We start from the raw sequence: 16414 nt of genomic DNA, 5'->3' as shown, positions 1-16414 counted from the left end.
TGTGTGATGTCACCGTGGTTGTTTAATATATTTATAGATGGGGTTGTAAGAGAAGTAAATGCGAGGGTCTTGGCAAGAGGCGTGGAGTTAAAAGATAAAGAATCACACACAAAGTGGGAGTTGTCACAGCTGCTCTTTGCTGATGACACTGTGCTCTTGGGAGATTCTGAAGAGAAGTTGCAGAGATTGGTGGATGAATTTGGTAGGGTGTGCAAAAGAAGAAAATTAAAGGTGAATACAGGAAAGAGTAAGGTTATGAGGATAACAAAAAGATTAGGTGATGAAAGATTGAATATCAGATTGGAGGGAGAGAGTATGGAGGAGGTGAACGTATTCAGATATTTGGGAGTGGACGTGTCAGCGGATGGGTCTATGAAAGATGAGGTGAATCATAGAATTGATGAGGGAAAAAGAGTGAGTGGTGCACTTAGGAGTCTGTGGAGACAAAGAACTTTGTCCTTGGAGGCAAAGAGGGGAATGTATGAGAGTATAGTTTTACCAACGCTCTTATATGGGTGTGAAGCGTGGGTGATGAATGTTGCAGCGAGGAGAAGGCTGGAGGCAGTGGAGATGTCATGTCTGAGGGCAATGTGTGGTGTGAATATAATGCAGAGAATTCGTAGTTTGGAAGTTAGGAGGAGGTGCGGGATTACCAAAACTGTTGTCCAGAGGGCTGAGGAAGGGTTGTTGAGGTGGTTCGGACATGTAGAGAGAATGGAGCGAAACAGAATGACTTCAAGAGTGTATCAGTCTGTAGTGGAAGGAAGGCGGGGTAGGGGTCGGCCTAGGAAGGGTTGGAGGGAGGGGGTAAAGGAGGTTTTGTGTGCGAGGGGCTTGGACTTCCAGCAGGCATGCGTGAGCGTGTTTGATAGGAGTGAATGGAGACAAATGGTTTTTAATACTTGACGTGCTGTTGGAGTGTGAGCAAAGTAACATTTATGAAGGGATTCAGGGAAACCGGCAGGCCGGACTTGAGTCCTGGAGATGGGAAGTACAGTGCCTGCACTCTGAAGGAGGGGTGTTAATGTTGCAGTTTAAAAACTGTAGTGTAAAGCACCCTTCTGGCAAGACAGTGATGGAGTGAATGATGGTGAAAGTTTTTCTTTTTCGGGCCACCCTGCCTTTGTGGGAATCGGCCGGTGTGATAATAAAAAAAAAAAAAAAAAAAATAATAAAAATAATAAGTCTGTTGAGTATACCTGGTAAAGTGTATGGTAGAGTTATTATTGAAAGAATTAAAAGTAAGACTGAGAATAGGATAGCAGATGAACAAGGAGGCTTTAGGAAAGGTAGGGGGTGTGTGGACCAGGTGTTTACAGTGAAACATATAAGTGAACAGTATTTAGATAAGGCTAAAGAGGTCTTTGTGGCATTTATGGATTTGGAAAAGGCGTATGACAGGGTGGATAGGGGGGCAATGTGGCAGATGTTGCAGGTGTATGGTGTAGGAGGTAGGTTACTGAAAGCAGTGAAGAGTTTTTACGAGGATAGTGAGGCTCAAGTTAGAGTACATAGGAAAGAGGGAAATTATTTCCCAGTAAAAGTAGGCCTTAGACAGGGATGTGTGATGTCACCGTGGTTGTTTAATATATTTATAGATGGGGTTGTAAGAGAAGTGAATGCGAGGGTCTTGACAAGAGGCGTGGAGTTAAAAGATAAGGAATCACACATAAAGTGGGAGTTGTCACAGTTGCTCCTTGCTGATGACACTGTGCTCTTGGGAGATTCTGAAGAGAAGTTGCAGAGATTGGTGGATGAATTTGGTAGGGTGTGCAAAAGAAGAAAATTAAAAGTGAATACAGGAAAGAGTAAGGTTATGAGGATAACAAAAATATTAGGTGATGAAAGATTGGATATCAGATTGGAGGGAGAGAGTATGGAGGAGGTGAATGTATTCAGATATTTGGGAGTGGACGTGTCAGCGGATGGGTCTATGAAGGATGAAGTGAATCATAGAATTTATGAGGGGAAAAGGGTGAGTGGTGCACTTAGGAGTCTGTGGAGACAAAGAACTTTGTCCTTGGAGGCAATGAGGGGAATGTATGAGAGTATAGTTTTACCAACACTCTTATATGGGTGTGAAGCATGGGTGATGAATGTTGCAGCGAGGAGAAGGCTGGAGGCAGTGGAGATGTCATGTCTGAGGGCAATGTGTGGTGTGAATATAATGCAGAGAATTCGTAGTTTGGAAGTTAGGAGGAGGTGCAGGATTACCAAAACTGTTGTCCAGAGGGCTGAGGAAGGGTTGTTGAGGTGGTTCAGACATGTAGAGAGAATGGAGCGAAACAGAATGACTTCAAGAGTGTATCAGTCTGTAGTGGAAGGAAGGCGGGGTAGGGGTCGGCCTAGGAAAGGTTGGAGGGAGGGGGTAAAGGAGGTTTTGTGTGCGAGGGGCTTGGACTTCCAGCAGGCGTGCGTGAGCATGTTTGATAGTAGTGAATGGAGACGAATGGTTTTTAATACTTGACGTGCTGTTGGAGTGTGAGCAAAGTAACATTTATGAAGGGGTTCAGGGAAACCGGCAGGCCGGACTTGAGTCCTGGAGATGGGAAGTACAGTGCCTGCACTCTGAAGGAGGGGTGTTAATGTTGCAGTTTAAAAACTGTAGTGTAAAGCACCCTCCTGGCAAGACAGTGATGGAGTGAATGATAGTGAAAGTTTTTCTTTTTCGGGCCACCCTGCCTTGGTGGGAATCGGCCAGTGTGATAATAATAATAAAAAATAACAATATAGTGATAATAACGATAACAGCGATAATACCATGGTATTTTTCATATATTAACAGATAATAATATAACGCCGAAAGTCTCTATTTTAGCTATAAACGGGGACTTTCGCGCTATAATATTAAGTGATGAACATATTCTTTTACAATAGTTAAATAACACAGGATGACCAATTTCGAAGATATAACACCCCCCCCCGTACGACAATAGGTCGCAGTAGGGAGTTTGCAAGCGTCCTTGGTAATATCTCCTTTATAATAAGCGTCCTCTTGGTAAATAAGGCATGTAGTATGACGGAAGAATGGAGAAGAAATAACTCGATCAGCATGGTTATTTGCCAGAGGATGAGCTTTTGGAACAATGGCCGGAAGAACTATCTGTAGTGGCTTCCATCATAATTCGAGAATAGGAGTCTCAGACATGACTGTCAGGGTCATCCATGTGTACTTACTACTTCGTCCCATCAACGAAATGGCTTTCATAGTCATACTGTCAATATAAAAGAAAACCATTAACAAAAATATATAATATATATACAAATTAGGCTCTAAGAGTACTCATTTTTTAACTTTACATTTGAAGGTATACATTTTTTTTTTTCAGGGGCGAGAAAGAGCATCAGCAATTATGTTAAGGGATCCACTTAAGTGTTGAATACTAATCAGATAAGGTTGGATCCTCAGAGCCCACCTGAGGATCCAGATGTTCTTTGATTTCATAGAATTAATATAAATTAAAGGGTTGTGATCAGAAAATACCATAATTTTATGGGGGGAGGTTCCCAGATAAATGTCAAAATGTTCCAAAGATATTACTAGGGCAAGAGCTTCTTTCTCTACCGTGGTGTAATTCTTTTGGTGACGTTTTAACTTTGAAGAAAAATAAGATATAGGATGCAAAATATCAGTACAGGGGGATTTCTGAAGTAACACCGCCCCCACAGCATAACCGCTGGCATCGATGTGTAAATAGAAGGGTTGATTAAAGTCAGGACTTTTCAGTACGGGTGACGAAGAAAGCAACCGCTTCAACCGATTAAAAGCTATCTCACAATCTTTCGTCCAGCAAAACTTCATCCTACTACTGGTTAACTCAGTAAGAGGAGATGCAACCTGAGAAAAATTAGGACAGAAACGTCGATAATAACCAGTCATTCCAAGGAACCTCTGTATAGACTTTCTATCTTGAGGGATAGGAAACTCAGCAATTGCCCTAACTTTTACATCAACAGGACGTACCTCACCTTGACCTATACAAAAACCGAGGTATTTAATCTTGGCTTGTCCAAACTGACACTTGGCTAAATTTATGGTGAAGTTGTACTTTTCTAACTTCTTAAATAAGGTTTCCAGGCGAATTAAATGTTGCTCCCACTCATTGCTATATATAACAAGATCATCTAGATATGCATCCACTCCTTCTAAATCATTGGTCAGCAGGTTCATCAGGCGCTGAAAGGTAGAGGCCGCGTTACACAACCCGAAGGGCATAACACGATAATTGAATAATCCGCCTTGTATAGTAAATGCGGATATTTCTTGGGCTCGCTGGGTAAGCGGCACTTGGTAATAGCCCCTTAATAAATCCAGGCGGGTGACATAGGCAGCTCCTGATACTCTGTCTATTAGATCATCAATACGGGGTAGTGGGAAACCATCTGGTACCGTGAGAGCATTAACCTTACGATAATCAGTGCACATTCTAGAAGTTCCATCAGGCTTGGGAACTAATATACAGGGCGAGGCCCACGGACTTTTACTCCGTTCTATGAGTCCATGGGACAACAAAAATTCTACTTCTTTGTTTAATGTTTCTTGTTTGAGTGGACTTGCCCTATAAGGTGACTGTTTGCAAGGCTTTGCTCCTTGTACATCTATGTCATGAATTCCCAATGTACAACACCTAGGGACGTCATCGAATAAAACCTCATAACATAATATCAAGTCTTTGATATCTTTTGTTTTCTTCAAATCAAGGTCCATAAGAAAGGTATCAAGAGATTGCAATGTCTCTGAATTTTTTAAACGTACTTCTATCGCTTTAGAGATGCTGGGCAGACTTACATTTTCAGTTTCAGCTAAAGGAAGAACTGTCGAAACTGGTACGATACTAGGGTGGTAAGCCTTAAGTTGGTTTACGTGATAAGTACGTTTTGCTTTTCTCTTTCCTGGAGTTTGTAGTACATAATTTACCTCATTGAGCCGCTCAATCACTTCCAAAGGACCTTCATATCTAGGTTGCAGAGCGTGTCCAGGTAAGAATTTCTGTGCCATCACACTGTCACCTGGTTTGAAGAAACGAGAGCGTGTGTGTTTGTCATAACAATGCTTCATCTTGGATTGGGCCTTAGCTAAGTTTTTTGAGGCTAATTCCCTCAGTTGTGACAAACGCTTTTGCATTAGAGTTGGAGTTGTTTTAAGCGAGGGTTCTGATTTTCCTGTCCATGAATCTTTTAGTACGGCGAGGGGGCTGCGTACTTGGTGTCCGTAAATTAATTCAAATGGACTGAACCCAGTGCTTTCTTGTTCGCTTTCCCTTAAGGCAAACAAGAGGAATGGTATTCCTTCATCCCAATCTCTGGAAAACTGCTCGCAGTACGCTCTCATCATTGATTTTAATGTTTGATGAAATCGTTCGAGGGCTCCTTGCGACTGAGGGTGATAAGCAACAGAAAATACGGACTTAATTCCGAGGCGAGATAAGGCATTGCAAAACATCTTAGAGGTAAAATTTGAACCTTGATCGGATTGAATTATTCGGGGAATCCCCACCTGTGAGAAAAATTTTTGCAAAGCTCGAACAATGATGCGAGAATTAATTTTTCTCAAAGGGATAGCCTCTGGATATCGAGTAACGACATCCATAATTGTAAACAGATATTGATTCCCTTGTTTAGTCTTGGGTAACGGACCAACACAATCTATTATCAGGCGTGAGAAGGGCTCACCACTGACGGGAATCGGAATGAGGGGAACTGGTGGAGGTGTGTGCGAAGGTTTGCCGGTCACTTGGCAGACTTGACAACCTTTTAGATAGCTTTCCACAGTCTCCTTCATTCTGGGCCAATGAAAATGCTTGGCTATTTTGCCCAGCGTTTTCTTTACTCCCAAATGTCCTCCCATGGGACTATGGTGGGCGAAACTAATAGCCAATTCTCTAAAGGTGCTAGGTAGCACTACTAGGTGTTTGCTGGTAGCCAGATGATCGTCAGAAGACAAAAGAGACTTTTCCTTTCTCATTAATATACCATTAGCAAGATAGTAACAATTGTCCAGGTCTTGGGCGTCGTCTTCTGTAATAGCTATCTCTCGTAATTTCTCTAGGGATGGATCAATGAACTGATCCCTTATTAAATCTTCTTTCGATAGCATTTTAATATCGAAATCTTGAAAAGGGCCGACCATAGAATATTTCAGATTTGAAGATCCGGGTTGTAAGGATCAACTGAACAATAAATCGAGACCTAAATCTTTGCCTTCACTTAGGACTTCAGTTGATAAAGGATTTTGAGGCGCTCTAGACATTGCTCTAGTTATAACATTGAGAGGAAATAAGGTAGGAGCCTCTTTTCGAGCTTCTATGGCATAGTTAATGTCAGTAGAATTATCAATAACTAGAGGCTCTCGGCTTATACCCGGATAGTCTAGATCATTGCCTATGAGTAAGTCAACGCCCTGAATAGGAAAAGTTTCACTGGATATACCTACCGACACAAAGCCAGTATAGGTTGGTGTTTGGATGTATATCCTGTGAAGAGGCACTCTTATAATGGCGCCTCCATAGGCTTCTAATAAGACATCTAGCTTTGTGCGAGTCATATCACTTACGGGAAGTATGTCCTTCTTCAACAATGTTAAATAACTTCCAGTATCACGGAAGGAATTAATTTCAACTAATTGAGTCTCGTCTATTCCAACTTTCACTTTAGCTAAGTAGGGACTCATAGCTGAGTGAATATCTTTTTTCTGAAACAGCTCTAGTATTGAGTCATCTAGGATGACTACTGATTCGTTCTTGTGAACCTTGTTCGGTACTAGGGTTCAGTTTATTTTGAGTTGTCGATGAAGATATTACCTGAGTTGAGAAACGAAGTCACTCGTTCCTGGTATTCCTCTCTAGCCAATAACAGTGTTTCCTTAAATGCCCTTTCTTATTACAATAAGTGCAGTTCAACTCACCGTTATGCCTTAGTGGTTTTGAACTTTTCCTAGAGTTAGATCTAAATTTATTATTAATGGGCGTGGAGGCATCATAGGAGGTCTGGCAAGGATTCTGTACGCGACGCATCTCTGTAAGATTGGATCGTCCTTTCTTAGGGGCATATTTAGTCACTGTTTCCTTACTTTTTGTTTCGCCAATCAATTGTTGAGATATTTCATAATTATCGGCAAGCGAGGCTGTTTCTAGTATATTTACTATGGGGCAACTAATCAAATACCTATGCAAGTCTTCTGGTAAATTATTATAGAAATCCTCATGCAGGATCAATTGGGAAAGACTTTCCATAGATTTACAGTTAGAAGCTCTACACCATCTCTCAAAAGCGATTTTCTTTTCACGTGCAAAATCTACATACAACTGAGTTGGCTCGCGTTTTAATGCTCTAAAGGTTTTTTGATAACTTACTGGGAGGAGATCATAAGCCTCTAGGATAGCCTTCTTAACGGTATCATAATCCACATTTTTCTCAAAAGGTAACGTAGCCGTACAACTTTGAGCTTTACCAGACAAAGAAGTATGTAATAAGGTAGCCCAGTGTTGTCGGGGCCAGCGCATAGCACGTGCTTGATTCTCAAAGACTTCAAAATAAGTATCTAAATCTCCGTCATTAAATCTTGGAACCACAGATGCAGCTTTTTGTATATTGAAAGAATCATTTGAGGATTCAGTACATCTTTCACTCACATTTCCTTGTTGTTGTTGTCTTATATAGTGGAGCGTTTCCCTTTGAAAGTCTTCTTCATTTAATTTATGCTGAGCCTCAATTTGAGCAGTCTGTATAATAAATAGTCTCTCTAATTTCTCAAATTGACTTTGAGAAATATGCCCCGATGGTATCGAAAATGAGGGAATTGAACTGGCGGTGTGTGGATATTCCTTTGGACGTGCACCTTGGTGAGGGCCAGGCTGACCATTAATATGAATTCCTTCAGTAACGGGCGAATGCCGAACAGCGGCTGCACCCTGCAATACTTCATCTACTTTACTAGAGGCCAAAGCGGGACCTAATCTGTCTGATTCAATTTCAAGATCAACTCTTTGAAATTGTTCTTCTAATACTTCGATTCTCGACTGGTAGCTTACTTGAGAAACTAAACTTTCAGAGTCAGAATCTCCTGCTACATGATGGTTAGAGGCCCCTGGAAACAATTTGTTTCTGATTATTGCCCTTACGGTATTGGCTGTGTAATATCTATCGTAGGGTACTCCCAATTTACGGGCTATCTGCCAGCACGTTTGAAGTTTCAAGGAGTCCAGCTTTGACAATGTTAAATCTTCAAATAACTCTTTAATGTGATCTTCCATGATCAATATTTTGAAATTAACTAAAGATAAATTCCCAGTATATAACTTTAATATTGTTCTTTTGATCTAAGGCGGCAGCGGCAGCGGCAGCAGCGACCTCCAAGCTCCGTACTTTTCTCCAACTATCAGAGCTACCAATGCTCCTATGATGACCTAGTTACTTGCAAACCTGCACTACCCAACGTAGCACCCAGAATGACCAAAGATTACCAACAGTGAAACCTACAAATCGAACATAATAGAGATCAAAGGAAGACTGCCCACAAACCGAAAGCAACACCCCGCTGCCAGCCGAACAACGTAACCCTAAACTTTGTATAACTACAACTTCTTAACTACAACAATTCCTGTAGTATTATGAGGCGCAATCTAAGAGGAAACAGCACCAAGGCCAGCAAGAAAACGCCGAAAAATCAACTATTCAACAAGTGTAGTCAGGAGGACACCGGCCCAGCAACCACCCCACTCACCACCACTCAAGGCGACACCACAACAATAACAACAAACATGGCTGCCACCAGCCCATCCTCCCCTCTCTTCCCCGGATTCAACCTACCAAGTAGTCTCTCAGGTATGACCAACAATCCAGATACCCTAAAGTCATGCATCTCCAACTTAGTTATTGAAAATATGAATCTTCGAGAGACGCTAACAAAACAAGACACCAGGATGACACAACTCGAGAACAAAATCCTCAGTCTTGAACAAAAGTTATCAACACCAGGAATGACAAACTGTGGCAAGACCATCCAGACCGTCATAGATAGCCATACCCAACAAATAATATCTCTTAATACAAAGGTTGAAGAAGCAGTAAAAGAATGGAAGAACAACTTGGATAACCAGTTCAGCGACTACTTTGCTCTCCAAGAAGATAAAACTGAACAAGATAAACTATCGGACGCAGTAATAGTTAACAGTCCACTTTTTCCCAGTGATATGAACCAAACAAACAGTAAAGAAATTATTCTGCAGATCATAAAGGACCAAACAAGTGTTATTGTACCAGAGTCTGAAATAAAAGAAGCCAGGTTACTAGGATCCCATGGTAGAAAAAAGTGTTATGCTTAGATTCCACTCACATGACAGGAAAAAAGACTTAATTATTGCATCTATTAAAGTAAAGAAAGAGGTATACATAAACGAGTGTCTTACCAAAAAACGTTAGAACCTCCTGTATAGAGTCAGAAAACTTAAGCGGGAGAATAACGACACAATACACCAATGCTTCACACGGGATGGGAAAATTCTTGTTAGGAAAACAAATGTAGGTCAACTGTACACAATCACGAACGAGAATGATCTATCACGATTTCTCAGGGATACTAATCTTACAGAGAATAACTAAACAATGTCCAACTTAAAAGCCTACGTAGTGTAGTGTATGTTTTGCTCCATTATTGTTCAAATTTCATTGTACAATCTCTTAGTATTTAAATAATCAACTACCTCATTTTGTGATTTTACTAGTAAGCATAAGTCACCTTATGTAATTTTCTTATTTACTATTGTTTGCTTAAACATTAGCTGAATTGATACTTTCTCTGTCCATATTACTACTTCATATTTTTTTTTTAATACTATCAATTGATATTACCTACTAAAATTAATAATTATCATTCTTACTATAATTTCAATTTACTCTTAACATTTTTGACATTTAATAACCATTACTTGTCTAATTACCTTTACCTGTTTTATACCACATTTACTATCTTAGAGTACTCTTAATTACCTTGTACTGCCATATAACCTCTAGTATAACTACCAGTGCAATATTGAATGAAATAAACATTACTTTTTCACTTTTTTTGTAATCATTATTACTTACTAAAATTTTATTAAACACCATATTTACTACCAGTCAATTTTACTTTTGTACATTAAACATTATTTTATACTTCCCATAACATTTTGTTGCCAAATTTTCAAGTTTGTATATTCAACTCCAACCTTTATATTATCCTTTGTACCTGTCTACCATCTTACTATCATATTATAACCAAGACATTACCATTATTCAGTGTTCTTACCTGTCCATTTAATTTTGTTTACCACTAGTTTTTTTAGTCACTTTTTATTGTGTGTGCAATTAGTGTATATTCCAATTACTTTTTTGCAAGTACCAAAACTATCTTTTGTTAGCTAGTACCAACTACCTCATTTTTTATTTTACTTTTTATTGTGCAATAAACTGCTCAACTTATTTAATATTACAAATCAGATCTTACTCCTAAACCAATATTATCTCATAGTGACTATCTGTCCATTTAACTTGTTTACCATTACTTAATTGTAGTCCCTTATATATTTTTTTGTCCTTTATTTTAGCTTTATATAACTACCTTAGATCATATATTCGCAATTGTTAAACTAATCAAGGTGCTATTCTCAGGTGCTAAAGTTAATAAGTTCACTATTTTGCCATTATACTCCAAAGCTCATTTATTTGATTACCACTTTATTGTTCACCACAACTTATATTAGTCCCTTTTATATTATAATTTTATATTATAATTCTAACTTTAAAGAATTACCTTTAAAGTACTACCTACTATCATATTCCCAAGCTCCATTATTTGATCATCACTTTATTTGTTCACCACAAATTATTTTAGTCCCTTTTATATTGTCTCCTTTATTAGCCAATACTGTAAACACCGAATTACAGAAAATATCTACCTGGATGAGGACTAACAAACTTACACTAAACACTGACAAAACCTACTTCATTCAGTTTGGTAGCAGAACTACAGATGTACCTCTTAACATAACGATAAACAGATCACCTATCACAAAGCTAACAGAGGGAAAATTCTTAGGAATCCACCTCGATAATAGACTCAAATTTCATACACATATACAACAAATTTCTAAGAAAATTTCCAAAACTGTAGGCATACTATCGAAGATACGGTACTATGTTCCACAGTCAGCCCTCCTGGCCCTTTATCACTCTCTTATTTACCCCTATCTCACCTATGGAATTTGTGCATGGGGCTCAACAACAACTAACCATCTCAGACCACTAATTACCCAACAAAAGGCTGCAGTTAGAATGATAACAAATTCTTACTACAGGCAGCACACTCCACCAATATTCAAAACACTCAACCTACTCACCATACAAAACATCCATACTTATTATTGCACCTATTACATACATAGAACACTTAACTCTGATATTAACCCTCCCCTCAAACATCTCCTTGCCAACCTCAACAGAACACATGACCATAATACAAGGCACAGATCACTCTTTGATGTTCCTCGTGTCCATCTCACTCTATGCAAAAACTCAATGCACATAAAAGGCCCTAAAATCTGGAATTCATTACCTGTAAATATAAAAGAAACACTACCTGTTTATAAATTCAAGTCTCTTCTCAAAGTTCACTTACTCACACAAAACCAAATAAATACTGAATAACTGAACCATATAAATTGTATATCCTAAATGTTACTCACAATTATATCACACAAATGTTAAACCTAACTTTGTTATTTTTTTTTTAAATACACTACCTGAATGAATAGCAATGCATGCAACCACATGAGCTGTCTTTGTAATACTCATTTGTATTTTATAGTTATCTGTTTACAATAATGTCTTATCACTGATTTCATCATTGCTTAGTTAATCTTAAGTTAATTTTAAGCCAGCCCGTAATGCTATGCATATAAGTGGCTTTGGCATGCTGCTCTTACCTGTATTTTTTTGTACCTCTGTATGTATGCTAAAATTTATAAAAAAAATTATAAATAAATAAATAAATGTCTTAGAACAACAGAGATCCCGGACGGGTACCCCATTTGTTCCAAATAAGAAATTTTTTAAAGAACTTCAGAATGTGGCCTGTTACCATTTATTTCTTATGCAACAAGATTTTTGGATCCGAGTTATAGGTAAGTTAGTCTAGGGGAAATAATTTCAACTGGGAAACTCCATAGAATAGTATTCAAATTTATTAAAGTATTTAAATACAATACTTTATCTTCTCTTTGTAGTTAATTTAACTTAATACTTTGTACAATAAAATTACCATATACATTTAGTTCAAAATCATGGAAATGTCACATTAATAAGGAAGTTTAATTATTCTTCCTGTATCTAAGTCCTCATTAATATTTACGTCTCTTTCTTAACAAGACTGTAAACTCAAAATACAAAAGGTACAAGATTTAACAAGACCTTTGAATCTGGCCGTAAAGTATCTATGGATTACTGAACTGACCAAGAATATAAATATCAAAAGAGTCTTTCAGAGTAATGAGGAACAAAGTGAGTCAGCTCTAGAGTCCAATTCTCAAAACCATTCAACTGTACACCGTAAGAGCCAATATACGATCAGTTGTCAGGGCTAGAGCTGGGAGCAGACTGACTACTTGCCAGTCTGTTGACGCGTCGTCAGGTTGGATCAGCTGACCCACGTCAGCCAGCTGGACATAAACAATTGAACAATTCACCGGATAGTTCCAAGACTTAAACTCTATATACACAAGAAATTCTACCTAACCATAATAGTAAAATAATAGTGATAATAGTAAAAAATAGTAATAATACCAAAATAGTGATAATAACAATATAGTGATAATAGCGATAATACCATGGTATTTTTCATATATTAACAGATAATAATATAACGCCGAAAGTCTCTATTTTAGCTATAAACGGGGACTTTCGCGCAATAATATTAAGTTATGAACATATTCTTTTACAATAGTTAAATAACACAGGATGACCAATTTCAAAGATATAACACTGCTGCTGTAGCACCATCTGCTGCTGCTGTAGCACTGTCAGCTGCTGCTGTAGCACTGTCAGCTGCTGCTGCTGCTGCTGTAGCACCTTTGTTGGTGTGGCTTATTGAGAATACCAAGAAACAATTAACCCCAGAGGGTTAGCCACCCAGGATAACCCAAAAAAGTCAGTGTCATCGAAGACTGTCTAACTTATTTCCATTGGGGTCCTTAATCTTGTCTCCCAGGATGCAACCCACACCAGTCAACTAACACCCAGGTGAACAGGAAAAAATGCCTGGAACTAGTGCTCATATTGGTGAATTTAAAGCCAGCAAAGGTTAGTTTGAGAGATTTAAGAATCGTAGTGGCATACACAGTGTGATAAGGCCTGTTCTGGAAGAAAATGCCAAACAGGACCTACATTACTCAGGAGGAAAAGGCACTCCCAGGACACAGTGTCTCATCAGTCATTGCTGCATCTTCAATAAAGGTAAGTGTCATTTATTCTTCATTTAGTAGAGTAGTACATGCACAATATATACTGTGCATGTACTACTCTACTACTGTGCATGTATCCTTCTCTTTGTGTGTAGGAAAATGTATATTTCATGTGGTAAAATTTTTTTTTTTCATACTTTTGGGTGTCTTGCACGGATTAATTTGATTTCCATTATTTCTTATGGGGAAAATTCATTCGCATAACGATAATTTCGCATAACAATGAGCTCTCAGGAACGGATTAATATCGTTATGCGGGGGTCCACTGTATTTCGTGTTTCTTCGCATTTTTTGGTGTTTTTTTTTTGTATTATTTGTATAAATGTGTCACCATGGGGCCTACAAAGATTAGTTATAACAGCCAACCAAACAGAAAATTGGCTGGGAAGAACTTGTTCGATACTCAAACAGAGCGGCACTCGAACAGCCTTCTGGAATGAATTAAGGTCGCATACTAAGGTTCCACTGTACTTGATTAAGCATGATATTGATGAGGCCATTTAGGGAGATACTACCATCCTCTCGTACAGCACTTTTTTACAACATATAATGCAGAAAAAGTGCTGCAAACTTTCATATCATCTGATATAAACTGCAACAAATCCAATTTAAGTGGTATACATGAATCATAAAAATTTAAGAAAAATAAATATTGTATATAAACAAATTATTAATTCCAATAACCAACATCCAATGTCATAATACTTTATAATTAAAATCAGTAAAGCAACAAGTAAAACTTAATAATTAAGACTAATAATGGCGAATTCCTGTATTACTGTACACATCTATATTAATATTTTGACAGTACGGCAATGACTCCATAAGTGCTTACCCATTGATTAATGTAATATGATAACAAGTTTAACAATAAGAATTTACCTGTTGGAGAAGTAAGTGCCTTGGCCAAAGTCTTGCTGAGCATTTCCACCCTGCCGCCAGTCAATATTTTCTTTACATATTGTATCGATCAAAGAGGAGTTTATTCCATGGAATAATTTTTGCATATTTAACTGGTTCTCATCATAGCTGCCATGAAAAAAAACACAAATTAAGATACCTATACTATATGTATAATCCTTTTAAACATTTTAATTTTAAATCCTGTAACTGAATTTATAATTCTATCTGAATACAGTGGAACCTCAATATTTGTACATCTTGTATTCATACAACTCGATATTTGCCCAACTTTTCTGAAAAAAATTTGTATGTTGCCTCGATATTCGACCTAAACAAAACAGTCCATCTGGATGAATTCTGATGAAAACAAAGCATCATGCACTCATCTCTTGTCAGCTTTCATTTGTTAAGCATCGTTCATACAAGCTCCATGAAACTTTTTGGTATTTCATTGTTATTCTGTGGTGTTTTTAAATATTTTCATCAAAAATAAGTAATCATGGGCCCATAAAGAGAGTAGTGATCCAAACAAGCCTAAAAGCAAAGCAGTAACAACAACAAAGTGAAAAAAGAACTCACTGCGAAGTGGGAAAGTGGAATGTGTTGGACCTGGCCACTCAATGTGGTATGGCAAAATCCACCATACTGTCCATATTGTAAAATAAAGAGGCAATAAAAGAAGTTGATGTGGCAAAAGGAGTGAAAATTCTTGCTGTGAAAAGGTCACAGATAATTGAAGAAATGGAAAAACTTTCATTAGTGCTGATTAATGAAAAACAATTTGCCAATGACAGTGTTTGTGAAAAAGCAAAGCAGTTATATAGTGATCTTCAGTGAGACACACCAGGAAACAGTGCTGAAAATGATGATTTTAAGCAAATAGGGACTGGTTTGATAGGTTTAAAAAGAGGAGCAGGATTCATAGTGTAGTAAGGCATGGGGAGGTTACCAGTGCTAACAGAAATGAGGCTGAAAAGTTTGTTAAGGAATTTAAAACCTATGTAGACACTGAGGGATTTATTCCTCAACAAGTTTTTAATTGTAATGAAACCAGCTTCTTTTGGAAAAGAATTCCTAAGAGAACCTACATCACACAAGAAGAAAATTCATTACCAGGCACAAGCCCATGAGAGACAGGCTAACTCTCTTGTGTGGTAATGCTAGTGGGGACTGCAAAATTAAACCCCTGCTAGTCTACCACTCTGAAAATCCAAGGGTGTTTAAGAAAAACAATGTGATAAAAAGTAAACTCAGGGTAATGTGGAGGACTAATGGGAAAGCCTGGGTAACAAGGCAGTTCTTCACTGAGTGGATACATAAAGTGTTTGCCCCAAGTGTGAAGCAGTACCTTGCAGAAAAAAACTTGTAATAAAGTTGGTAGAATTACCGACAATATGTAAAGTAAAAGGACACAAGTGCAACTAATGTGACATTTATTGTGGCAACGTTTCGCTCTCCAGAGAGTGAACACTGAAACAAGCTGCCTCATTCCAGTTTATATTTGTCCAACCTATTTTTATGTTACCCAAGTAATAGCTTTTATATCCTTTTACTCATGTACGAATTAATTGCTCTACCATATTGTATTACTTTTGTCACTACCACTACTACTACTACTACTACTACTACTACCACTAGTGAACATCGAAATGGTACCTCACTAGTATTACACCTCACTCTGAGCCTTTATATACCCTCTGTGTCCATGTATTGTTTGTAATGGCTTGATAAAGCTCCTGGAGAGCGAAACGTTGCCACAATAAATGTCACATTAGAAAAAAACTTACCATTAAGGGCACTTCTGGTAATGGACAATGCTCCTGCTCACCTTCCAGGCTTGGAGGAACATTTGGTGGCTGAATACAGCTTCATTAAAAGTGAAGTTCTTGCCCTTGAACACCACTCCTCTTATCCAACCTATGAGCCAGCAGGTAATTTCCAATATAAAGAAACTTTATACAAAAGCACTGTTTAAAAGGTGTTTTGAAGTGACCTCAAAACACCAGTGTTTAACCTGT

The 16414-nt window shown here is 38.1% G+C and overlaps 1 protein-coding gene across 2 annotated transcripts in view; it reads right to left on the bottom strand.

The window, feature by feature from the left end:
- LOC128697386 (protein mono-ADP-ribosyltransferase PARP12) overlaps positions 1-16414 on the bottom strand; it is a 69644-nt gene that overhangs the window by 7864 nt on the left and 45366 nt on the right. For both annotated transcript variants that reach the window (XM_070093957.1, XM_070093958.1), the window contains one exon: positions 14376-14522. In XM_070093957.1, the coding sequence (XP_069950058.1) occupies positions 14376-14522 (147 nt within the window). The remainder of the gene's footprint in view (positions 1-14375; positions 14523-16414) is intronic.

Source organism: Cherax quadricarinatus, chromosome 44 (genome assembly GCF_038502225.1).
Source record: "Cherax quadricarinatus isolate ZL_2023a chromosome 44, ASM3850222v1, whole genome shotgun sequence".
Lineage (NCBI taxonomy): Eukaryota > Metazoa > Arthropoda > Malacostraca > Decapoda > Parastacidae > Cherax > Cherax quadricarinatus.
Note: the sequence above shows the minus strand (reverse complement) of the source record. Positions and strands in the feature narration are given on the sequence as shown.